At 39.1% G+C, this 25,633-nt stretch overlaps 3 protein-coding genes across 5 annotated transcripts in view; 2 read left to right on the forward strand and 1 right to left on the reverse strand.

Moving 5' to 3' along the window:
- Positions 1-3,118, forward strand: part of tdrd6 (tudor domain containing 6) — a 38,859-nt gene extending 35,741 nt beyond the window's left edge. For both annotated transcript variants that reach the window (XM_034150367.1, XM_034150368.1), the window contains one exon: positions 2,741-3,118. In XM_034150367.1, coding sequence (XP_034006258.1) covers positions 2,741-2,826 — 86 coding nt within the window. In that variant the 3' untranslated portion in view covers positions 2,827-3,118. The remainder of the gene's footprint in view (positions 1-2,740) is intronic.
- A 1,152-nt stretch (positions 3,119-4,270) lies between these two features.
- Positions 4,271-15,472, reverse strand: pla2g7 (phospholipase A2, group VII (platelet-activating factor acetylhydrolase, plasma)). 2 transcript variants are annotated; one of them, XM_034150554.1, is made up of 11 exons: positions 15,311-15,472; positions 14,281-14,408; positions 12,446-12,596; positions 11,819-11,912; positions 11,647-11,715; positions 8,950-9,121; positions 7,770-7,883; positions 7,302-7,393; positions 6,525-6,695; positions 5,149-5,297; positions 4,271-5,069 (listed from the first exon to the last, which is right to left on the reverse strand). In XM_034150554.1, exons 2-11 carry the CDS (start codon positions 14,374-14,376, stop codon positions 4,969-4,971), a joined length of 1,209 nt encoding a protein of 402 aa, XP_034006445.1. In that variant the 5' UTR covers positions 14,377-14,408; positions 15,311-15,472; the 3' UTR covers positions 4,271-4,968. The 2 variants fall into 2 exon arrangements, with proteins under 2 accessions (XP_034006445.1, XP_034006444.1); XM_034150553.1 differs by having other exon boundaries at positions 15,145-15,320.
- A 363-nt stretch (positions 15,473-15,835) lies between these two features.
- Positions 15,836-25,256, forward strand: ints9 (integrator complex subunit 9). Its single transcript, XM_034150552.1, has 17 exons — positions 15,836-15,969; positions 16,356-16,483; positions 16,576-16,636; positions 16,787-16,849; positions 17,176-17,315; positions 17,575-17,661; positions 17,948-18,068; positions 18,558-18,692; positions 19,648-19,759; positions 19,906-20,086; positions 20,748-20,808; positions 22,047-22,218; positions 22,315-22,439; positions 23,320-23,487; positions 23,683-23,781; positions 23,874-24,011; positions 24,891-25,256. The coding sequence occupies exons 1-17, from the start codon at positions 15,961-15,963 to the stop codon at positions 25,065-25,067; spliced, it is 1,977 nt and encodes a 658-aa protein (XP_034006443.1). The 5' UTR covers positions 15,836-15,960; the 3' UTR covers positions 25,068-25,256.
- Positions 25,257-25,633: the final 377 nt, after the last annotated feature.

Genomic DNA, 25,633 nt, shown 5'->3' on the forward strand with positions numbered 1-25,633 from the left:
CGCACTGTTACGAGGAGGATTGAGGACATCGTGGGAAATCTGGAGCTTCAGCTGCAGAACAGAGCGGTCAACTTTGACTTTTTTTCCTTGGCTTTGGATGAGAGCTGCGATGTACGTGACACTGCCCAGCTACTCATCTTCCTACGTGGGATAACTACAGACTTCAAAATCACGGAGGAGCTGGCAGCCATGCAGTCAATGAAAGGTACAACAACAGGGAGTGATTTGTTCACGGAGGTAAATGCATGTGTGGAAAAGTTGGGACTGAAATGGGACAAGCTGGCAGGCGTGACAACGGATGGTTGTCCAAATCTGACAGGGAAAAATGTTGGACTATTGAAGAGAATGCAGGATAAAGTGACAGAAATTAACCCTGAGCAGAAATAGGTATTTTTGCATTGTATTATACATCAGGAAGTGTTGTGTAAGTCAGTGTTAAAAATTAACCATGTTGTTGATGTTGTAACTAAAATAGTTAACTTCATCAGGGCAAGAGCATTGAATCACAGACAGGTTGTTGCACTTTTGGAGGAAAGTGAGACTGAACATCGTGACATACCCTACCATGCAGCTGTCAGGTGGCTCAGCCTGGGCAAAGTGCTGAAAAGAGTATGGGACCTGAGAGAAGAGATTCAAGACTTCTGTGTGAAGAAAGGAAACGACATCCCACAGCTTTCAGATGCAGACTGGATGGCAGACCTTGGTTTTGCTGTAGATGTGACTGCACTAATGAGTGAACTAAATGTCAAAATGCAAGGCAAGGGCCTTTTTGTGCATGACATGTACAGTGCAGTGAAGGCTTTCATGAGAAAGCTGCAGCTTCTCTCAAGCCAAATGGAGGACAACATTCTCACGCACTTGCCAACACTGAAGGAAGCCACACCATCAGCTGATCACCTCCAGAGGTACTCATCCATGTTAGAAGCACTGCATGGTGAGTTTTCAAGGCGATTTAAAGACTTCAAAACAGTTGAGAATGAAATGAACATGATCTTTTCCCCATTTACATGCCATGTGGATGATGCACCCAGTGATGTTCAGCTTGAACTCATTGACCTGCAGTCTGACACACTTCTGTCAGAGCACTTTAGGTCAGTCTCACTGCCTGAGTTTTACTCTTCCCTGAAAGAGGAGAACTTTCCACACATCAGGAGACGTGCTCAGAAGATGATGGTCCTCTTTGGATCTACCTACATATGTGAACGGACATTCTCAGTGATGAAGTTCAACAAATCCAGATACAGATCCTCTATCACTGATGATCACCTCTCAGCTGTCCTTCGCATATCCACCTCAGACATTGAACCAGATTTCCGTGCACTTGTTCAAGCCCAAGACAGACTGGATTTTTCTCACTGAACAAGTAAAATTAACTGAAAAACAAAAATCAAAAGCACTAATTTCTTTTTGTATAAAGCTGATTCATTTCTTATCTTTAACATACTGTAAAACACCTTTTCAGTATTGGTATATTGAGCAGAATTAAGTTCAACTTATTTTTGATTCGGCCCCCCAACACAGCTCGAGTTTCTGAAGTGGCCCCTTGTAAAAAATAATTGCCCACCCCTGCATTAGAGACTAAATGAAAAACAGGTATAAAATACTATATGACAGTAACAAAAAAGTTGTTAAAAATAACAAGAATAGAGTTTAAAAGGTGAGTGATTTGTAAAATATCCAAAAAGAAAAATCTGCTTACAGTTCTGTTTCATATGGGTGTTGAGAGATGTATCCATGGATCTCTTCTTTTTGCTCTCAAAGTGCACCAGATTGATGCTTTTTAACTTCAATATTTAAAAAAAAAATCTTCCCGGGGGAGCAGGCCCCCGGACCCCCCTAGAGGAGGTTAGGTCCCCCCCCCCCCAACTTAAATCATGTTCACATGGATAGGAAACTAAATACATTTGCACACATCTTGTGTCCATATCTTTCTGTTTTGGTGGGATGCATGCGCCAGTCATGGTAAGATATCTGGATTAAGAGGTTGCTTTTTCTTTGCACAGCATGAAAGAAAGGCCAAATGAATGGGCTGTGATTTTAGTATTTTAACCTAAGCAGAGGTTGAGTTAAATCATTTGTACGGCCCTCGGAGGATGTTGTAAAAATTGAAAGGAAAAAGGTTCCCCAGCCCTGGTGTAAATAATAATAAAAACCCTTGATTTATAACTTAACATCTCTGTGTCCTATTGATCTGAGTATATTATAAAGAATAGCCAGTTAATTGAAGCATTATAGCGCAGGCCTTTGTCAGATGGTATATTACGCTGTTTTTTTTCTGTTTCGAATAGTTCTCTCTTTTTTCACCATACGTGTGTTTGCATCCCTGATATATATTATAGCGGTTTTAAGGTGGAAGGTAACAATTTGGAATATTTTAATTTATTATTTCTAAATCCACTAGAGCTTTATTTATCAAAATAAACTAGCATTTAAAAGGTTCAAATATATTTTATCAAATATATTTGGTGTTGATGAATCAGGACCTGTGTTGGAAAAAGTAGAAGTGGCAACAAATATTAATATATAGTATTCTCTTTGTTGAAATGTGTTGACATGCAGTATGTGCCCTCTAAGGATGCATTTCAAAAATAAAAGGGTTAAAACGTCCCTATAAATCTAAAGCCCATCCTTATGTTCACCATTGATGGTCAAATACCTTTAATTAAAATGATCAGCCATTTTGAGTTCTGTGTCCTCTGTGATGTTGCATGTGATGAATAACCTCCGTCTGTTGTTTCAGAGGCCCAGCTGTCGATGATCACTCATCTCTCTCTGATCATAAATGACAGTCCTGCTGACCCTCGTCTCACAAAGCCAGAGGAGTAACCACTTTATTTACTGATACTTTTATTTAATATATGCTTTAAAAGACAAGTTCAGTCTTAGTTCTCCATGTGCTCTTTGGCCATTTTGATTTGTTGCATTGTTACAGTATCTGTTCTGATAAACCGCCACATAATTCTTTCGAAAGTATTACACATTTTTTTTGAAAAATATATACAAAAAGCTGCTTTTATATGTTTTTGAAACGCAGCAGTTTTCAAGTGTTTTTGTTTTGTGTGGATACATGCATGTGTTGAATTAATGTTGGCAAAATAAATATTTTTTCAGATCTACAGCGATGAGTCCTGGTATTCATTCATCTTAACTATAACTTAATGTCTGTAAATCTGTGTTTTTCCTTGTTGGCAGCCCCGAGTTTAGTTTAAGAAAGAAGAAAACTATAAATGAAATATGATATAGTATTTCCTGAAAGTAAAAGCGGTCGACATTTAGTTTGTCTCTTTGTTTCACGCACAACCTGCATTGACTTGATTTTGTTCGACTACTCGAGTGTTTATGATTCTGATGTTTGATGTTTGTCCATTTCCTTTGCAGCTGGAGATGTTGTGAATGGGGGGGGGGGGGTCTGCAGTCTGACCTGCTAGACAAAGGGACTGATTTAACTAGTGCAAGGGCTTGTGTTTAGTTTGCTTTTGTTTCATTGAAAACAAGTGCCGGTACCACATCTGTTTACCTCTGGTTTTCTATTTATAATTTGATGGGTTAGGACGAAATTGATGGGGTTTGTGAAAATGTCTCCTAACTGAAGAGATTTTCAATAAGCTGCAGGTTTCCAGCTCCAACACTGCTCTAATGATTCTCATTCAGTTTTACCCCGTTTCTCTCAGCTGTTACATTGTAAGATTAGGCTAGTCTAAAAAAAGGGCACCTAAACTTGTCCATGGATTATGTTTACTAATACGCATCTCCATCTGGACTTCAGAAAATCACTTTTATTATTTTCCACCAGATGAGGTCGTTTTGTCATGGTGGCCCTATGGGACAAATGAGAGCCGTTTCCCTGGGGTCTGGCACAACAATGTAAATGCATCAAAATCATTGTTTTTACACCTAGCTAGCCATACCTTCAATATACAGAAAAATGATTCTCCCAGAAAGTATTTTCCATAAAAAATAAATAAAAAAGGCATTGTGTAAACAAAATGTAAAGAAAATAAATAACTTTTTTGACTTGGAAAATAATCTATTATTGAAATGGCAGCTTTGGGAATTTTTGTCTGGGTTTATATTTGTTAGAAAAGACACTGCAGCATTTCTTTTTTACATGCATCAAAATTAATGTTGCTTTTCATTGACATTCAATTCCCCCCTGGCATTTAGTATACCACCAATTACATTTTCATTTAATAACTAGGGCATGTAGAAAAATATTTGGGTGTGAGGTAAAAGAAAATGAGGCATAAAGGGTAAATGAATTGGCAAAAGCTGGATTTGTATACAAAGCAGATTTATTGGATTTGTGTTATGGCAGATATTTCAGACATTTAATGTATAAAAGTGGAAGGCTGAGACCCAAGAATTACAGTACTGAGAGTTCAGGCACATGATATCTCAATGCAGCCTATTAGTGTTAAAGCTTTTAATGATCTCTATTTACATACTGTGTGGAGCTGCTCCTGTTGAATCAGGAAGGACACATTTAGTTTGATATCATGGATAGGTTAATAATTTATCTAAAATCATACAAGTCTTCAATCTTTTTAACAATACCTATTGGTTGGCTACCTCATTGTAGACGTTATTCCGTAATCACACTGCAATCAAAGAGTAGCTGGTCTCTTTTGGAAGGTCACATCCAAAGAGACATGTGAAATGACATCTCAATTTGTATACACTAAAAATTATGGAAAGCCTATATCTACAGAAATGGCTGCTAATGGTGAAGATGTCACAGTGAAAAGAACAAATGTTCAGCAACATTCAGGCCTCAGGGAACAAACGCTGGTACGCTGAGTGAGTGTTTTATCCGTGGAGGAAAACAAACCACTCCTGATGAGGTAAGAGAATATCCTTCCTATTGATTCCTTCTCCAAAATGTTGATTCTCTGTCTGTTTGGAAAGCCTAGTAGGCCTGGCTTGAAATCTTTTTCGACTGATCAGCTGACTCCCAAGGTTCAGGGATGATCAGATGGCAGACTGAAGCACGGTAACGTTAGTTCCTTGAATGAGGTTTGGATCTTGCCCGTTGATCAGAGCGTCCCACTGATCGAAGTTCTTATGTAGACCTGCGAAATCCAGAGTTGAAAAAGGGGCTTTAACAAATGATACACCTGAGACACTAGATGGGGTTGTGCGTGTCCGTACCTAGATGGCGCTGCAGGAAGGCTAGTGTTGCTTGGTTACACAGGTCCATGGCGATCTGCGAGTCGATCTCTCCCTTCAGCTTCATCAGCTTGCCGATCCAGTTCCCCGTCAGGAAGGTGAAGTCCGGGAAACTCTGGTGGACCGTGCCTCTGCAGAGGGAACACATTGGGTAAGGAAACCACACACTTTTACAAGGGCTGTTAATGCATTAACGCTGGCAATTCATCTGGAAACATTAACGCATTAAAAAAACATAACAGAACAGAGTTTGACCCCAACTTCCTCCCTTAATACCAGCATGCTTACTTGTCTTTAGCGTCCTTTTTTTAATGCTAAATTGTTTCTTAAACATACTTATTTTGTATTATCCTTATATATTTCCACCTACTTTGCAATTTTTTTTTAGATTGCTCATGTTCGCACCACCGGATACCAAAGCAAATTCCTTGTATGTGTAAACGTACCTGGCAATAAACTTGATTCTGATGGATTTTTACCATGAATCGCAAAGAATTCATGGAAGCGGACTGGCACACGCTACATGTGATGCACCGACTGGAGACCACTGGACATCAGTGTGAACCATCGCTGTAACAGCACACCTGCACTTGTTCACTTTAGTTGTGGTGAAAACGGAAGAAAGGCCTTTTGACGACCCATCCTCCAGTTTCTTGAAGTTATACAGGAGTGGGACATAGTGGACAGATAGCGCTCGCAGTATGATAGTGTCAGCAAGGTTACTACCGCAGCATCGGGACAAAAGCCACCATACTCAGAGACAGTTTAATTCTACAGGCAATAAGACTATTAAACACCTGAACTCTGTAAAGTGCCTCCATAAACATTCATCTGTTGCATCTTGCCATATATTTATATATCATATTCCATTTACGTGTACAGTATATAGACTCTTCTTGCACTATTTCAATTTTATTTGTATTTACTTGCACATCTTTCAACATTCTCTTGCACTATTTTATTTATTTTCTGTTATTTATTTCACAATTGTATTGGTTTTATTTGTTTTATGTGCTATATTATTCATGTTACATTGTTGGAGGAGCCTGGGACTTCAGTTTTTCATTGCCATATCTACACTGTAGCTACTGTTCATATGACAATAAAGCCTTGAATCTTTAACATACGAGCATATGGCCCGTGTAGCACACATAATGTGCTTTGTCAATGCTTTAGCCAAGCGTTGGAAAAATTGTCGAACCTCCGGGCAAACGTTCAGAAATGATGTCATAATAAAGTAAAACATCCTCTGATGTCTCTAACCTACAACATCACACGTGTATTCGTTCTTTCTCCCCCCAAAATGATTAATCTAACTGATATTTGTACAGATCACCCTGAGTTTCTGTTGGTTGTACCTGATGGTGATCATTTTCCTCTGAATGACGGCTGAATCCAGCTTCTTCATTCGGCTGATGTTTCCCGCCCACTGGAACTTCTCTGAGTTGATGAAGAAGATGGGCTGCTTCACCCGGGGGAAGATCTCATCGTCCAGAGGGAACATCCAGGCGTCCAGCGCTACGCCACACCTGACGGAGGAGAGATGAGAACGTAAGGTTACTGAAAATACTGAACAATTATAATGTAAATGCACTGGCAGTTTGGAGATACGCTTCAATAACATGTCTTCTTTCAGATTAGTGTAAAGAAAACATCCATCACAGAAATGTAGATGTTTGTTTAACTTACTTTGTCTGTAGATTTCTCCTTAATTCAATTTGCTCTAGATAATGCTCTGATTGCATATTAAGACATTACATTTCAGAAAACGTGTGATATGAGAAATACTTGTCTTATCTAATCAATGACTGTTTTTCTCTGATTTATGGAGTTATACAAATTAGTTTATAAAATGTCTTCGGACTTTAAAATGTCAACAAAATGAAACCTTAATAAATGTTGAACCTGGCCTATTTGTAATATTCAAATTTCTACCTGGAAATGTATGCATATCTGCACATATATAATAAGATTTGCATATTTTAACGTTCAGAAAACTTGAAATTAAGGAGAAGTTTAATGGGGATATCTTGGTTAAGATGTTTACCATAACAACCTGTTAGTTGTTACTGCCTCTCAGAAACATGGGTTATGATAATGTACGAGACCTGGATGTTCATTGTAATTTCACATACTTGAATTTGACATCTTTGCAGAGAGCTTCGATGGCTGTCGCTCCCCCGAAGGAATGCCCCACCGCTGCGATCCGACACAGATCCATGGAGTTCTGGGAGAGGGGACACCAGGAAGGAGGAGGGGACACAGGTTAACTGTCAGCTGTTACCATGTGAACGCCAGGTTCTGACATCAGAGCACAGGTAAAAGGACATTGTGTGTATTACAATGGTTACAAAATTCCATCACAGAGGTGAGAGCCTAGTGTTGAAATATTCAACTGTTGCATTTTAATGTATTAGTGGAAGAATACATGTCGAAATGCCCCCTATACTGGAGGATATCATGCTTGTTTGAAACCTGGACTAGGCACATATTTCCTTGTCTTATTCTAAATTCTATAATGTGTGCGTGTGCTGCTGCCTGTTTTCTGTTCAAAAGAAACTCACAATCTATGAAAACTAGGTCACATTTTCTCAGTAGGTTACCTCCAACATTGTCCAGTCAAATTTAGATTTTAAAACATTTTGCACTGGTATCCCCGAGTTGATTTCAATGAGTTTGTCCAGAGCCAGAATGCATTCATCTGCTCTCTGCTTCACCTGGGAATGACGCCAACAATTCACAAAGGTTAGAAGGGAAGAAACAAAGCCACAATGTCACAAAACAAAGACTTTAAAATGCAGACTCTATTAATCTGAAGTTTTAACGTGTCTTAACAACAAACAAGTGACTAAAGAAGACTACTAAAAGTCATCTATCCAAACATTAGCCTCCTTTATCTTAGCGGTGTTGACATGAAGTCATGTGACTGTGATGTAGTTTGTTTATTGAGTGGTGCTGTGATGATGTATTTTTGTAGGTCAGTCCCGGATGTTAGCATTGCAAGGGGTCCCTCAACTAAAAGCAATGGGAACAAACGTTTATGATACTTGACACATTTTGTTCAGCAGGATCATCTCCACATTTTAACACGGCTTTGTGATTTTTAAAGCGTAAATCCAATTGGCAGAAGTAAAAAGCTAATGTAATGATAATAACGAACTACATCACGGTCACATGGCCGCGCATCACCACCGCTAAACTAAAGGTGGACTTGTGGCGGTGTGATGTTTTTTAGCCACTTGTTAGCAACCGCTATTTATATGACTCATTCATGAGTGGAGTATTTTATGTTGGAGAACAAAACGTGCAGATCTCTTCAGCTTGTGTTAACCACAGACCTTATATCGGCCTTCTAACTACAAACGCGTTCTGTTTGCCACAGATCTTAATTTCTGTTATATTCCAAAACTGGATGGATAATCCCATTGGCTTTTTGTCGAGGGAGCCCTTGTAATGCTAACTTTCAGGATGGAGCTATGAAAATGTGTCATCACTGCACTATTCTAAATAAAATGTAGCATTTACAAACAATAAAGATAGCATAGATGCCAAGATTGAAGTTCAAATGTCCGACAAAAGATCAGATTAAAGAAATAAGGCTGTGGTTAGAGTTGTCTCCGTGTCATGCACTATACCAACCCACTTAATATAAAAGAGGAATAAAGTATTTTCTACCTTCCTAACAAAGAGTGTTGACTCATGATGATACATGTTTGCTGTCATTATTTTGAGCAACATTTAGCACTTTGACCCCCTCTCCCACACTACAGTATGATTTGTTACCTGTTTATTCCGGAGGGTGAACTCGCTCTCTCCGTGCTGCAGATTCCTGTAGTACATCCACTCTTCTATCAGGGTGTCCTGGGCCGAGGTGGAGGTGATGGACACGGTCTTGTCCGCCTTCTCCGACTCTGTCTTCTCACGTAAATAATACGTAGCCGAGGCCGACTCGTCTCTGTGTGATACAGAAATGCACAATGCTGCAAAATTAAACTCAAATGAGTACGAAAAAAAAGTAAAAAGAATGTTATGTCCTGATACGCCGAGTCAAAGTGAGTACAAAAAAAGTATAATAAAATGTTTTATTGACTTATGACATTGTTTATATTCTGGTTGCAGCCTCTGAAATGTGATTGCTTTCTTTTGTGTCATATTTACAATGACTCATTACAACAATTGTAGGCAAAGAGAAAATATGGAGTAGGTGAATGGGTAACATTTAACTGTTATGCTTATGGGGGTTTTCCCTTTCCTGGAAGGTTTTTATTTGTTTGTTGTGCATGTAAATGGTCTTCAAAGGCTAAAATCCCAAAGTTCCCTCCAGAGGGAGTTTCTCTCACACTCACTCCCCTCCCCCCCTGCCTGAAACGCTTCCATTAGACTCCTTTGTTGACTTCCATAACATAGAGACATGCCTAGTGTATGTAACACTCGTGCTTCTATTGGCTAACACATTGTACGTGATAGGCTAAGGGGTGGGACATTTCCTACACATCTCTAAGCAGTTGATTACTAAAAAATCAGAGCAGACTGTGCTTTGGTTTCAGACAGAGGGTGAAAAGAGGTGCTGCAGCACAGGCAGTATGAGAAAAATAAAGAGCTTTTTGAACATAAAAGCATGGAGACATGTCACAGTAGAGGCGAAAAATACAAATAGGAACCTGAAAATGAGTATAATATGGCCCCTTTAACCTGTTAAGCCCCGAGCCTGTTTTTCAGGTTTCAGGCTCGAAAATGACATGCCCAAAACAAATGACTACAACTTCACTTCTAAAAGGGTTATATGAATAATTTCTTTTATCAAAGCAAGGTTACATCTGTGAGTTGGATGTAGAAGTGTCAGAATCAATATAGATTTTTCTCAGTCAGAGTAAATTCAGATGGAACATAGTAAAAAAAGGTAAATTCTTACCTCCGCCTAAAGAAAAAACATTACTTATAGTGAAAACCACCCTTGAATGATGGGATGGTAGACTAAAAGCTTTAGGAATCCAAAATATAACATATAATAAGTACCCTGTATCAAGATTGAGGCAAAACAAGTTAAATTTGACCTTTTTAGAGAGGTTTAGCAAAAGAAAGTTCCAGGCGGAATAAGCTTTCGGCACATTTGGGTACATCTGGTTCCATCAGTGCCATTTGACCTTTTTCAGGTACCAGACTATAAAAATGATGTATTACATTGAATTATCACCATAGGTATTCATTTCATCCAAAGAAAAAAAATTAAAATTAAAAGAATTAATAAAAAATAACAAAATTATATTTGTGGAAAAAAAAAAGACCCGCCGACGGGGGCTTTGGGGCTTAACAGGTTAATGCATACTGTTTCAAGTAAATAAGAAACAGACACATAATCTGATTAATACATCTGATATGTAATCTTCGTATTCAAAATCTTTTACTAGTTATCAATCTATTACAGACTCATGCATGTAAAGCCTGAACTTCTCTTTTTTTCAACCTGTTTATACTCCCGACACTGAATTAATCATGAGGCTGGAAGAGAACCAACGTTCTTTATGACTGTTCTGGTTTGTTTGTGGTAACAGACTCAGCATACTAACGTGACCTAAGCAGCGGTGGCTGGTCGGCTGACTGACCTCTGAGCATGAAAGCCGGCACATGAAACAAAGTCTGTCTGATGTCACAACACTGGCACATGTCTTTTTCTGTGGATTTAAATACCACTTCAACCCACAAGAGTGACTAACTGTGGCCATTATGTTCATCTCCATACGTCCCCTTGTCTCTATACTGAAAAGAAATGTGATGAGCTGGTTCGTACTATTGTTGCACAGCCTGTCCCCTCCTACTGCTCACATCAACAGACCAACGCTAGCAGGGTTAAAACTTCCTCCAACAGGTTGCCACATGTTCTAATGTTCAGTAAACATGTCAGTTTGACAAGAGACAAGAAAGATCTATAGCTAAAACATAAGGGATGTTTGAACAAGAAGCGCTATGTGTATTTATTGAAAAAGAATCATATCCACAATCAAGTAAAAAAAGGATTAACTGAGAATGGTTAAGAGACTTTTAATAGGTAATACTTTTTAAAAACTAGGCTTGTTTTTTTAAATAAATATACTAGATGGCATGGCTGATTTCCTTTCATATCATTAATTGTAATGGTATGGTCAGTTACACAATATATATTGATACTCAAGATGAATACTTAAAGAAATTCATTTTTCTTTTTGAAAGGATTATCGCTACATATAATTTGAAGTAGCATAACAGAACAGGAAATGGGGAGAAAAGTGCTTTACGGGGGAGTGTGACTATATAAAACACTTACTAGCACAAGTTGTCATATTTATAGTTTAGTTTCTTAATGTATTTTAATTAGTCTAGTACTTAGTTGTTTTGTTTTTGTGTCATTTGAGTTTTTTCCGATTTTTTTGAGGTCATATCTAGATGTCGTCATATTGTTGTTTGTTACGGGTATTTAAATTAAAAAAAAACTTTGAAAAATACCTGTGTTCCACAGACGCCACGATGAAGCCCTGAGAGGCCAATTCTGCACATATAGCTGAATACAAAGTCCTAGAAAGCGTAAACAAGAGAGATATTAATCACACCATTCGTAGCAGCTGATAAGTGAACATAATCAACATTGAGTTAATACTGAAGGAGTTTATGTTTATACCTAAAAGCTCCAAGGCCGTGGGAGAAGATAACTACTGGACATTTTTCATTGGATTTAAAGGGAGCGTCCAAGGAGGCTGGAATCTTGAAGGACCCTGAACACAAACGACAAAACATGAGTTCTTAAAGCACAACACCACTGTTTTGATCAATTTGATCTAGTTTGCTAAAGGGTATGGAGACGCTTTATAACTGATAACCATTTCCAAAAGCATACTATGGTTTTGTAAACTTCCACTCCTTTTAAAAAACTGCTGGTTCCCAGTGAGAAAATGAACTTGCAGAATTGAAACTCACCACAGTTGGTTAATTTATAATTTTAGTTGAATTCAAATTCAAAGAAAATATGAAAACTTAAAATGCGAAAAATCACTTTGATAAAAATACAAATGACTTCATGCAAGCAAGTTCTTTAGCGGAATTAGAATAGAAGATATACATAGAAATTATAAGATGTCTGCTTGGAAAAACATTCTAAAGTCTAAAACACCTTGAAACACTTTAGGGTTTAGGGGTAAAGTATGTTACTTGTGTAAATACATAAACAAAAACATGTGAAGAGTCCTAGTCTGGTCCAGGAAAGACGAGTTAAGGCAGCATAAACTTGTTTAAAAAAGAGTATAATCACCAAAGAGGTAGTTGAAAATCCTTTCACTGAGACTCCTGTTTATCTTCATAAAATCTGCCAGACCATTAAAATATTCCACACACGGAACCCAATCTGGTCTGTCAGGTTTTTCAGTCTCTTGACAAGGATAGTAAAGCCGGAAGAAGCTCCCCTATAAGCGGAAAACAGATAAAGAAACAGTGTTATTGGCTGATACTTAGGCCCCGGCTCCACGGGAACGCATACGGCAAAACGCATCGGAGTAACGCAAACGCAACCGCAAAAAACCTTCCGCCCACACGCAATATACACCGGATTGTGTCAAGCTCCACGAGACGGCTCCGTTTACATCCAACCGCTGGAAAAGCTGCAGTACATATGCCGAACCTGTACGTGGCGCTGTAACTTCCTCCACAAAAAGCAGCAACTTCCTCCACAAAAGCAGCGAAGAAGAATGGTTGTCATGGCTGCACTTCTGTTTATTCTCCGCGGTGGGGGCCGAGGGAACCGCGCAGAGTTTTTCGCCGGTCAACGTGTGTTAAAGTTTAAATCTTCATGCTTCCTCATGCAGCAGCTGATCCAGTAAGTAAACCCGACAGTAAAAATAAACATATTTATAACTAGTTTAGGTAGTTTGAGAGGTAATTAAAATAGCTAAGGGTGGTGATCTGACTTGAAGTGTGTGTTTTGCTCCCGCTGCATCACAGCGGGAGGAGCTGCGTGTCTCCGTCCTGTCAGATTAGACTTCACTCGCGTTTATGTCCATATCGAGATAAAGATAAATAATCTGAATTCAGTGTGCAGTGTACTTTTGCGGGGGTGAGCAGCAGAGGCGGGGAGAGGCGGGGCTATTGCGTCGTCATTATCAGAAACGGATGACCGTATAGGCGACCACACGGCCCCGTTGGACCCCCCAGAGCGCTCCGTTCCCAGATCTATCCACCTTTGGACCCGTTGTCGTTTGCAGGGTCTGTTTCTACGTTTCCGTTACGGCGTCGTCGAGCTTAAAGGGCTATATGCATGAGAAATATGCGGATTCAACCCGTTTTCGTTCCCGTGGAGCCTAGGCCTCACTCTTTCAATGTGCATGCAGAATAAAGCAAACAAATACTGTTTATGATCATATGATTTACTGTTTGTCTGGGTCACAAACATATTTCATAATATATTTTTGGTACAGGTACTGTATCGTACTCATGTTGAACTTTGAAACTCTTTGTTGAACTGCTGAGTGTGACTAATGCAGGTCATAATGGAATGCTTTACACCTTCTTAATCCTGACTAAACTAAACAGGTTAATAGCAGCTACATTAGCTGTGATCGAACAGTAGAACATATATCTAGGTGTGCTGTCCATATCCAATAAATGTACTGTGGCTTTAAACAATGCTGTAATTCAGTGGTATTCTAGATTAATCATATTTATTTAAAATTGCTAAACATAATTGTTTTTATTTATTTCCAATGCATCCCTTTTTCCTTTTTGGGAAGAAAATATGATATTTCTCCATCTGGATCAGAATCAGAATAATTGTACTTATCCCAGGGGGAAAATGTGTTTCATAAAGGTTGCTCCATTATTTCGAAAAAATAATAAAAATAAAAATGATTTATATAAACATCAGAACTAAAAATGTGCAATTTGTACTACAATATATAACAACAATAAAGATGTACAAATGGGTATATTACAATACATATAGATATTAATGTTACATTTTTGCTCTAGATGTAGTGTATTAGAGTAACGTTCCTAAGTGATATGACTATTGTACAGTTGAATAATTTCACATGTTATATCTAAATAAATAGTAACATATTTAGCCATAAAGATGGTGTCTTTATCTGCTTTTACCTGAGCGGTGTGGTCCATCATGAAGTCAGTGCACCCCACAGAATTAGGGCCCTTGCCTTGAGGAATCCCAAGATGATTACTGCAGGTGTTCCCCATGGCAAACAAACCGAGTGTGTACTTCCTGTGGTCTGATAAAGGCAGATACACTTGTTTTATAGAAAAACCCTGTCACACTCGACAGGAAGTAATGACCTATGTGACAGTGACGATTACCTGATGAATTTGACCTAACATGACTTGGCAAAAAAAAGAAAACACTCACGGATGATTCTGGTTTCAGGCAGTGCATTTTAAATAACAAAGAGTTATGGATAGTTTCAATTGTATACACTTATTAAACAGTATCAAAATGCTCACCATCTCTGCACATTACTAGTGATGTTTTAACGATGGATTAATAATGTGACATCAAAACAACTCTTAAATCAGACTTTGGTTACACATGGAGTAAATTCACAAGCTACCCTGCAGTTTACAAAGTATACTAGCTGCACCTTTACCAGCTTTGATAACACTTTAATGATCAATAATTATAATCAAAACATATAATATATACTATTCTGAAATGGGCCAATCAGCATAACGAGTACTTTGAGTATATTTTGATGCCAATACTTTGGTACTTTTGCTTGAGTGACATTTTGTGGGTAGGACTTTTACTTTTAGTATTCATACACTCTGGTATTTCTACTTTTACTTAAGTACAATATCAGATTACTTCTACCACCTGAGTTGATCCACCTGTTGTCATTGCATGCCGAAGTGTACATGTTGATGTAATAGCCATGCGTAACCTTACAGCTGTTTTCAACTAGCTATATACAAATGTATTTGACAGTAACAATGTGGCGTTTCAACCCCTACCTGTCCTTGCCCACTCGTATATCCTCTTGGCTAATAACTGTACAAGTCCTCCATGAGAAAATCGACCTCAGTATAGCGTCTAAACAGAGATAACCTCGGTATCTTCTGATAAGCTGCTAGCCACAAAAACACCAGTATAACTATTTAACAAAAAAGAGAGACCTACCGGAAAAACAGAAAAAGCTGGGTGCCAAGTGTTACTACATTAGTTTCGCAACATTGTTACGTGACCAATTTAATTTCTAGATACCGATAGGAGTCACTCGGGAGTCCTTAGTCGGCCGTTAGTTTCGGTGGTTAGCTAGCAGCTACTAGCATGGGAGGGGGCTAAACCAGAGTAGTGAATGGAGTGTTTATTTAGCAGCCGCCCCACCTCTGGGTGCCGAACAACAGCCTCTAAAGTCAACACAATACAACGTCATGTATCCCATGTATCGGGCTGACATATTATCATAATGGCTTCACTACACCCTTCACAGTTTTTCTTAAACTGAGTGTTGTATGGCTCTGGCTTGAGCCTGCGAACGTGACTGACAGCACTATGCGCACGTGCATTTGTTGACAGCAGTTATCGACGCTTTGGTTGACATGTTTTTAACATTTTGTGAAGCATAGTGGCTTTTCTTGGCAGTTTCAAACATCAACAAGGTGCTGTTTTGTGTAATAATTAGCTTGGTAGCACTCCGCACCTGTAGAGGGCAGCAGAGGGCGAGCGTCAGAGAAACAAAACGAGCGGAGTCCTGAAAACACTGCAGGAGGATGCAGTGTTAGCATAGCCGAGTAAAGATAACAAATGTTCATAAATCTGCGTTAAACATGAAATTGGTGAGTTAACAGACTGTGAGCCGTATTAACACAGTAAAGTCATGCCAAGCTGATGATACCGCTGCGCTACTAAATCGTTTACCATACCTTAAGTTATAGTTACTCTGTTAGCTTAGCAGCTAATAGCCCTGTTTGGTCCTGTCCTCATACATCCATGGTTCCCATCATCCTGTGAGGCTAACCTTAACTACCCAGCCTCAGCTATACAAGTGAATGTATACAGTACCTAGTTGTACTAATATACTGTTAATGAAAGGAGCATTGTGTTCTTACAATGAGACTAATTTTGGAGTTGTTTGTGTGAGAGACATACAGATTCTCTGCCTGTACTAAATGTGATCTGAATTATGCATGTATCGTAATGTAATTGCTTTCCCTTCTCTCAGTATTGTCTCTCTGGTCATCCTACACTGCCTTGCAATGTCCTCAAGTTCAAATCCACCACTATCATGCTGGACTGTGGGCTGGACACCACCTCTGTCCTCAACTTCCTGCCCCTTCCTCTCGTGCACAGGTGAGCACAGCAGTAATGCTTTCATTTATTGATTGATTAATGTAATACTGGATGACTTGTTGTGATTAGATGAATTAATTATTTGTTCTCAGCCCCAGACTCTCCAAGCTTCCTGGTTGGGTCTCTAAGGATGGATCAGCAAACCTTGAGAAGGTAGGAAAAGTTGCTTAAATTGTATTTAGTTCACCATTTGAATTTAAGCTGTTTCTGAACTTGTTTGTTTTTTGGTTAGCCTACTATTATTTCCTTTTTTAAGATTTGTTTGTCAAAAAAGTAAACACATTGTTTTTTCTCAATTTGTAGGAGCTGAAGGAGTGTGCAGGAAGAGTGTTTGTGGACTCACAGCCAGAGTTCTGTCTCCCTGAGGTAGTACACTCTGCTGCCACACATACAATATATTTATGCAAGTCTGTATTACTGTAGTAATCAATTTAATGCTTCAAATAAATGATTTGGAGGAAGGAAATGATAATGATGCTAGCATAGAAAAGGGAACCAAGAGGATAGCCTGCCTATTTTAGTTTTGTTTATGATCTTCTATATCATTGTACCAACTCACATTTTCCTTTCACTTTTCTTCACTTTTCCTTCCACATTCTAGTATTTGAATGTAAGTTACAATAAATGCCCTACCTAGAATAATAACACATTTGGTCTAAATAAACCTTTTCTCCCGTTTGTGTTTGCCCCAGAGAGAACTGCTGGATCTGTCCACCATTGATGTCATCCTGATCTCTAACTACCACTGTATGATGGCCCTGCCCTACATCACTGAACACACCGGCTTCACTGGGACAGTCTACGCCACAGAACCCACCCTGACCATTGGCAGGTAAAGAGACAAAATACATTTGAACTTCGTCATATTGTTTTTTTGTTAATTTAATGAAAAATGTGTTTTTTATTTGCATAATGCTTTTCATTTTCATAATATTTTTGAAGCCGCAGGTCTAAAGAAGTCTAACATTTCATTTAGTGTTTCTTAGTTTGAAGGATAATGTATGATGTCATGGCTTATGTTCTGTTGTTAACCAAGGACAGTGGCTGGGGTTTTCGGATGTTTTCATAATGCTGACTGTTATTTTCCTCAGACTGTTTATGGAGGAGCTGGTGAACTTCATGGAGAGAGTTCCCAAAGCCCAGTCTGCCACGTGCTGGAAAAATAAGGAAATGCAGAGGTAGGAACACTTTTATATGAAAAAACAAAACCTAAAGATCATACAAAATACTTTAAAAAGATTATCCGTGGGTACATATAGAAGGGCTATCTATATGTAGATGTGGAAAGTATTTATTTCAAATGATAAAATGTCACATTGGAAACCATATACGTAAAAGAAAATCTAATATTAGCTTTTTTGTCTTTGCCTCTGTTTATCTTGTTTTGCTTTGGTTTACAGTTACATTCCAGCAAATGCATTTACCACAATACACTATGATTCTCATATACGTTTATTATATCAGGATGCTCCCTGGGCCCCTGAAGGATGTAGTAGATGTGTGGGCATGGAAACGAAGCTACAGCATTCAGGAGGTCAACTCCGCCCTCAGCAAAGTGCAGCTTGTGGGATATTCTCAGAAAGTGGTAAGAACTCAAATTCTTCTTCTAACTAAACCATACTAATACAGACCATGTGGTCATATCTTTGTTTGAAGAACGTGAATTATGTATTAAATAATTGTCCTTACAGCTATTAACTTCTATTTCTGTTAAATGTTATTTTGCAGTTACAATCAAGATGTAACAATTGTGCATGTGTATGGCCCATTTCCATGCACCATTTTCAAAATATGTTGTGTATTTGCAATAAAAAGTTAGTATAGTTTGGAGAGCCTCCGTTGAAATGTGCATGTAACAATTAGTATATATTCTTCTTATCTAGTTAATACTCAAAGGGAAAAGAGCATGGTTTTCATTTCATTTGCACATTAGTGTTTTTCTCATGCACGATCCTGTACACACTGTGTTGCAGGATTATTATGCTTTAACATACTATTAAAATACCTGTACCTGTCGTTTTCAGTTTTTATATATTTTTGTTGTCTCCTATTGACAACTTCTCTCTGTCTCCAGGAGTTGTTTGGAGCGGTACAGGTCTCCCCTTTAAGCTCCGGTTACTCTTTGGGCAGCTCTAACTGGATCATCCAGTCTCATCATGAGAAGGTTTCCTATGTGTCGGGTTCTTCCCTACTCACCACACATCCTCAGGTATTTATAACGCTAGAGGAAATCACACATTATGGGCATAAAAAGAAAAGACCTGCAAGCACCCAAAATGTGATACAGACCTTTACATACAATAGAATGCATGTTATTGTCCCCGTAAGGAAATGTGTTCTGTCCTCGTCTTGCAGTTTCACTTAATATTAATTAATTCTAGGTGTATATATGTGAAGTACATTTAAATTAACATGGCAGATTTGCAAAGGGACAGTTCACCCCCAAATAATGAAATATTAAGTTTTTGCAAGCCTGCTTGTGACAGTGCGAGATGATAATAAATGCAATCCTCTGAATAGATGTGCGCTTCCTTTAGTGGTGTGATGCAGTTGGCTGGTTTAATATGGTAGGAAGAAAATGGGCCATATATATTTTCTGGTGAGAACAAGGTCTATGGATTGACATAAGTAACCAATTATGATTTCTGGAAAGAGACATTTCTGTATAGTTTTTATAATTTATAATTTTTCCACTTTTAGCTTCACAATGTTCGAGAAAAAGCAGATATCTCTAACACTCTGTATCTCACACAAAAACAATCTAGATAAAAAGCACAACAGGTGAGAATACAAATATTCATTCAGGGATGAACTGTCTTTCCAAACGATCTGTAAACTAAAAAGATAATCAAACCCTATTATGTAAACTTTCAAACGTCAGTTATATCCCCTCTGAGCTCTATCTAACTTATTTGAGCAAATGTTTGAGAAACAATCCAAAAATGAACCTCTTTGTAAACCAATCGTGTCTGGTACCAGAGTATGCAGAAGGCCATGTACTGAGACTTACTTACTCTCCTTGCACATGTCATCCCTTCTATCTTCCCCTTTCAAATCTATCTCTTTCGTAATGCTCCTAAACTGGTGCAAATAAATCATCTTTAAAAAGAAACTGCAACAGCTTTACAGATCTGGTGTAAATGTATCTCTTTTTCTCCTCCTAGCCAATGGACCAGAGCTCCCTAAAGAACAGTGATGTTCTGATTCTGACCGGCCTCACCCAGATGCCCACCGCCAACCCAGACGGCATGCTGGGAGAATTCTGCAGCAACCTTGGTTAGTCCTTATGTACTTTTATTAAAGTGTTGTGATATGAAAAAGTACATGTTTATAGAGCGTATGACATTAAAATACTCTTTCTTTGTTGATTTTGAGTGTTTTCATTTAGTAATGTAGTATTTATTATTTATCCGTGCCTGTAGCCATGACGATTCGAGCAGGAGGCAACGTGCTGGTGCCCTGCTACTCCTCGGGGGTGATCTACGACCTGCTGGAGTGTCTGTACCAGTTCATCGACAGCGCCAACCTGGGGACCACGCCCTTCTACTTCATCTCCCCCGTCGCCAACAGCTCGCTGGAGTTCTCTCAGATCTTCGCTGAATGGTGAGATGCTGTTTGTTAACATATCCCCAATTTAGAAATCTGTTGTTGAACAGTACCTAGATAAACAAACACATTTTCATTTCGGTTTGTCAGCAGGATAAAACAAAAGTGCTTGCCTAATTTGAATGAAACTTGGTGGCGGTGTAAAACGGGCAAAGGAAGAACTCATTGAAATGTTTTTAAAATTATGCAGCACTCATTTTTAATCAGCTTAAAGAACATTACTACTTGGGCATGGTCTTGACAGAGGTCTTAGTTTTATGAGTGCCTTTCTTGGTTCTACCTGTGATTTATTTTTTTTCCACAATCATAATAATGGAGATGCAACAGCCAATATAAGAGTCAGTCAGTAAAAAGCTGTAGGCTGCTGCAGCACAGCCACTACTGATGATACTTTTCTGTTAAATTGGTGCATTGCCTCCGACAAAAGTATTGTCATGTATGTAAATAGTTTATTATCTCTTGATTTTAACGTTAGTTCAAAAGCATGTTAATATATTCAAAAACACATTTCAAACCATGCATATTTACAGCAGTGCTGATTGGCTAACACTGTTGTGGATACCTACAATCATACTTGTTCCAGCCAGCTTTTGCTTGTTTTCCAAGATTCTTCTGGGACATTCTGATTAGATTGACCATTTCCTCCTTCTTTTCTTAGGTTGTGCCACAACAAGCAATCAAAGGTGTATCTTCCAGAGCCCCCATTCCCCCACGCAGAGGTGAGTCCTGCTGTGTCTTCTAGAGGGGGGGACACTTCATTTCAGAGATAGTGGATAGTTAGAAATCCTGATTTATATATGTTTTGTATACTGACAAATGAGCACCAAACTTACCCTGCAAGAGAATAACTTGGAGATGATTTCTCATATCATAATCAGTTATATGACATCAGTATCTCGCAGTGTTCAATGTATTGTATGTTCACTATAAATGCATGCTTTCAAAGAGATGCTAAATGCTCTTTTCAACATCAGTACTACCCTAAATATTCACCATCCAGCTTGAAATGTTCAAATCCTTTGCAACACCTGTGTACAAAAGTACATTTAGGAAGTATATGTTAATATACATTTTAATTGTTATCAGCCTTTGCATGCTGACAGTATTTAACATTGAATTAGTCAAAAATAAATAAATGTTTTGCCACTTTTAGTTATTAAATCTTTATTTTACATGACATTTTTATGGTGTTTTTTAGCTGACGCTTTTATCCAATGCGTCTTACAATAAGTGATCAATAAGTAAGAATGGGAGATTGTTACATTTAAAGAGATGGCAATAAAGCGAGGTATTCTCCATTCTAATTGTGTGGGACTGAGCGGAGATTAAGCCCCCAGGAAGTGACCCATTTGTTGAAGCAAGTTTTTCCCAGTGACTGAACGGTAGTTCTAAAACTTCTTTGCAAGTCACGTAACGTCATTCGGTCCAAAAAATACTTTCCTATTGACTTACATTGGGAAAGAGACGCCTGTAAATCAGCGAATAACTAGTACATAAACTTCCCAGGATGAATTCTAGAATCGCCGTTAGCTGGATTCGGCTTAAGCGCATTTGACCACTTTTAGTACATCAAATGGGCTAAATGCTGAATCCAGCATTTAAGCCTCCATTCATTTGATTGAGCCAAGACCAGACGTCAAACCCAGTCGGAGGCGAGGCTTAACAATTGGAAACGGGAATTAAGACTGGGAGGCGGGGTTAAAGACTCGATTTTAACGGTCCTGAATCTTTTAGTGTGGATTCTTCCCAACTATACAAAGGAGTCTTGTGTGCACTCAGCTTTTAGCGTTGTACTTCATTAAATCAAGCCTCTAAGAAGTGCACCAGGCGTGTCCTTAGTGGCTAAACTGTGTTACTAAAACTTCTGTGTAATCCACGTAACAATGCTAATGTCTTAACGGTTATGTGAATATACAGGAAACTATAACGTTGACTTCTGTCTTGCACCCCCTTCCAGTTGATCCAAACCAACAAGCTGAAGCACTACCCCAGTATCCACGGAGACTTCAGCAGTGAGTTCCGGCAGCCCTGCGTTGTGTTCACGGGTCACCCCTCTCTGCGCTTCGGGGACGTGGTTCACTTCATGGAGCTGTGGGGCAAATCCAGCATCAACACCATCATCTTCACTGGTAAATATCATTCTATTACAAGCACCGCCAGCCTCTCAATACTCACTCTATGCTCTGCTGCTACATGCCTCTCTGACTCTTCTTTCACACCACCAGAGCCAGACTTCTCCTACCTGGACGCTCTGGCTCCCTACCAGCCGCTGGCCATGAAGTGTGTTTACTGTCCCATCGACACACGGCTCAACTTCCACCAGGTGTCAAAGCTGCTCAAGGAAGTCCAGGTCAGGTTTGTCATGTTACCAACCCCTTTGATTAATATAGATAACGTACTGTTAGCACTTTCCACTTCAGGAATTCTAAGGAAAAGAAGTACAATGGATTGCACCTACCTGAACAGGGAGTATTAGAGGGAGTCTTATACTTTAAGGCAGAACATTTCAAGTTTGTCCAGCTCAGAATTGACTGCCTCATGTTCATTTTTTTCTTATATTTTGTGTACTTGCATGCAAAACTATTGAAAGGACAGTTATGCAATAACACAAATAATCAAGTAGTGTCAGCACCAGTCCTGTGGCTGAAACAGGAAATAAAAAAAAGTTTTACAAGCCAATAGGCAAAGCACAAACGACAACATTAAGTGTTTCAGGTGACCCTGTAAATCTTGAATGATGTCATTTTGTCTAAAACTCCTCACTTTATCAACCGAATGTAGTGGATTTTTGGGACTTAAGTCATAAAGAGTTGCTATTAAAAGATCACTTTTATTTTGTAAGTTATTCAAAGATCTTAGAAAATAACTGCAACTGCGGCAGATAGTATGTCCTTTTAATTGTAGTTAAACACTTGATATAGGGAATATTTTGAACTCCTTTGTGCCATTTTTTCCATACGTGTCACATTGTCAAGCTCATTGGCAGACATTTTGCATTTCCTGTAAATCTTTCATAATAAAAGTAATCTAAAGTTTGTCAGCCAGTTAAATGCTTTTAATGTGGATCTGCAGCAGTAAGAAAAGCTCAGTGAGTAACACTGCACATATATAAATGTTACAATTCATATATTTTAATTGTAGAATATTTCAATCAGCTCAATCACTATTGATGATTTTAAGTAACGTTTGAAAGTTGCTTCAGTTAAAGGATGTTTCCCTGTGTGCTGCAGCCCCTCCATGTGGTGTGTCCGGAGCAGTACACCCAGCCCCCCCTGACCCAGTCCCACCGCTCTGATCTCATGCTGGAGCTGCAGCCCCCCCCCATGCCCTACAGGCGCTGCTCTGTGCTCAACCTGCCCCACAGACGCCGCTACGAGCGCGTCTACATCCTGCCGGAGGTGAGTCGCATCACAGCTGTCACTCAAGTTCTATTCTTCCTCAGCCTGGTTGTTGAATAAAAGATAAAACCTTTGGACACAGATGGAAGAGCATATTTGAAATTGTCTCATGTGTTGGCAGGAGGCGATGACATATGGTGTATAGAATCCTATCAGAGCACAGGTGTCCTAAATGTCTGATTCTTCCTCTCGTAGCTGGCCAACTCCTTGGTGCCCTCCGAGATCAAACCTGGCATCTCCCTAGCAACGGTGTCTGCAGTGCTGCACTCCAAAGATAACAAGCACACACTGCAGGTGGGTCCTGTGAATCTGTGCCACATAATACACATACTAGTGTGTAAATATAAAAATATTTGCTGATGTTTTTCCCTCTCTTGTGCTGCCAGTCGGTGCCCAAACCCCCTCCAGTGGCCCCCAGCAAGAAGAGGAAGCGGGTGCTGGAGGAGCCTCCGGCCGTGCTGGCCCCCAAAACCCTGCTGAGTGGAGCTGTGCCCCTGGAGGCCTTCCTCGCCACGCTGCAAAAGGTGAGAAATCTGCAGACATTCATGGGCGCCTCAGTGTTGTTTGTAGGGCTGCACAATTCATCTAAATGTAAACATATCTCAATATGAGATAGTATTTGTTACAGAATATGTGTCCTGGCCTACAATTCATATTCTACAGACTTAATAAATATGTCTTTGTTTGGTACATATCTACGGGGGTCAACAGATGCAAAAGCGCTACAGTGGCCTACAACTTTTCCATTAGGAGAAAAGAGCTGCAAAAAACAGATTTTCCAAAACACATGCACATGAAGATGCATCTTCACCAACTTCTCAACACAAGCGCAGCATTTTAGAAATCATTCATCAACTTGACAAAACATACCAATGTTTAATAAAAGCGCTGCAAATACAAAACACATCGGAAACTGGGACACTAAAACGTGATGCACACAATTTTAATATCGTTAATCATATCGCAAATGCAACATCATACAAAATCATATTTTTAAAAGTCATGTTGCCCTAATTGATTGTTTAGCAGCCAGCAGTTAAATTATTTTTACTTCCTTTACCTCATTTGAAACTCTTAGGATTAGTAGTTTTTATAGAAAGGGTCAACGATGTTATCACAGATGCAGGAATGCACAGGCCCACATCCTTCAGAAGCCTTCTGTAAAGTTTGCAAAAAAGACCTGCTGCTTTTCATCATGGCACAGTCCGTTCAATTTAATTAGCTATAAAAACTATAAATCCACAAGCATTACACACTTTATGTAACATTTCTGCAGAAAACAACACATATTTTGCATGACACCAGTATAACATTCACTCAGGCCTTTTTTGTGTGACATTTTCATATCATTGCTGAATGAACCCACTTAAAACGTGCTTATGCATTTATCTGTCGCCCTGCAGCACGGCTTCACAGAAGTGAAGGTGGAGGAGACGGCGGACGGACACATTCTGCACCTGCAGGCGGAGGACACTCTGATCCAGCTGGAGGAGGACGGGACTCACATCGTCTGTGACAACAACGAGCCGCTGCGCACCACCCTGAGAGATCTGGTGCTGCGCTTCCTGCAGAAACTCTGACCTCATCACGCCTCAGTATTGTTAGTTTTTCTAACAGTTCTTCTGCTTTATTGGACTACAAAGGTAAAAAGAGATGATGATGGTGGAGGAGGACGAAGAGCTGTGAACTGGACTGTCCCACCTAAGTAACTGTCGAGCCATATTTTGTAAAATAGTATTTTGTATTAAAAAAATGTTTTTGTTAGATCATCTCTGAGTTTTATATCATTGCAGTGTCCTTATTCAGGAAACTGTAATATAGAGAAACACAAAAGAAAACATATCAAATGTCCTTTGCATCTCACGTTATCCAACTTGGTTTTAAAAAATAAGAAAGTGTAAACATATATTTAAATGTTATCGAAAATGTATTTAAATCCTTAAATAGGTTAAACCCTGATCCCGTCAGTGTTTGTGATCAGCTGCAGGTTTTCAGACCGTAAGTAGGAACATGTTCAGTGCTTTGAAGAGAGAGCAACATGTCCCTGCTGTATCTGAATGGGATGTTCTGAGATCTGCTTGACCCAGTGCAGATCTTTTGAAAAGGCATAATTGGCCCTTTTTTACATTTCTAATAGCAGGAAAAA

The sequence above is a fragment of the Trematomus bernacchii genome, unplaced genomic scaffold, assembly GCF_902827165.1.
Source record: "Trematomus bernacchii unplaced genomic scaffold, fTreBer1.1, whole genome shotgun sequence".
NCBI classification, from domain to species: domain Eukaryota; kingdom Metazoa; phylum Chordata; class Actinopteri; order Perciformes; family Nototheniidae; genus Trematomus; species Trematomus bernacchii.

What these genes read in the sequence shown, in the direction of transcription:
- pla2g7 (XM_034150554.1), bottom strand. Translation starts at nt 14,376, where the DNA reads ATGGGGAACACCTGCAGTAATCATCTTGGGATTCCTCAAGGCAAGGGC. An exon ending in GATTTTCAACTACCTCTTTG is followed by an intron (nt 11,913 to 12,445) that starts GTGATTATACTC and finishes GTTTGTGTTCAG; the next exon opens with GGTCCTTCAAGATTCCAGCC. An exon ending in TCACCCTCCGGAATAAACAG is followed by an intron (nt 7,884 to 8,949) that starts GTAACAAATCAT and finishes CGTCATTCCCAG; the next exon opens with GTGAAGCAGAGAGCAGATGA.
- ints9 (XM_034150552.1), top strand. An exon ending in CAGAGTTCTGTCTCCCTGAG is followed by an intron (nt 16,850 to 17,175) that starts GTAGTACACTCT and finishes TGTTTGCCCCAG; the next exon opens with AGAGAACTGCTGGATCTGTC. An exon ending in TGGGATATTCTCAGAAAGTG is followed by an intron (nt 18,069 to 18,557) that starts GTAAGAACTCAA and finishes CTCTGTCTCCAG; the next exon opens with GAGTTGTTTGGAGCGGTACA.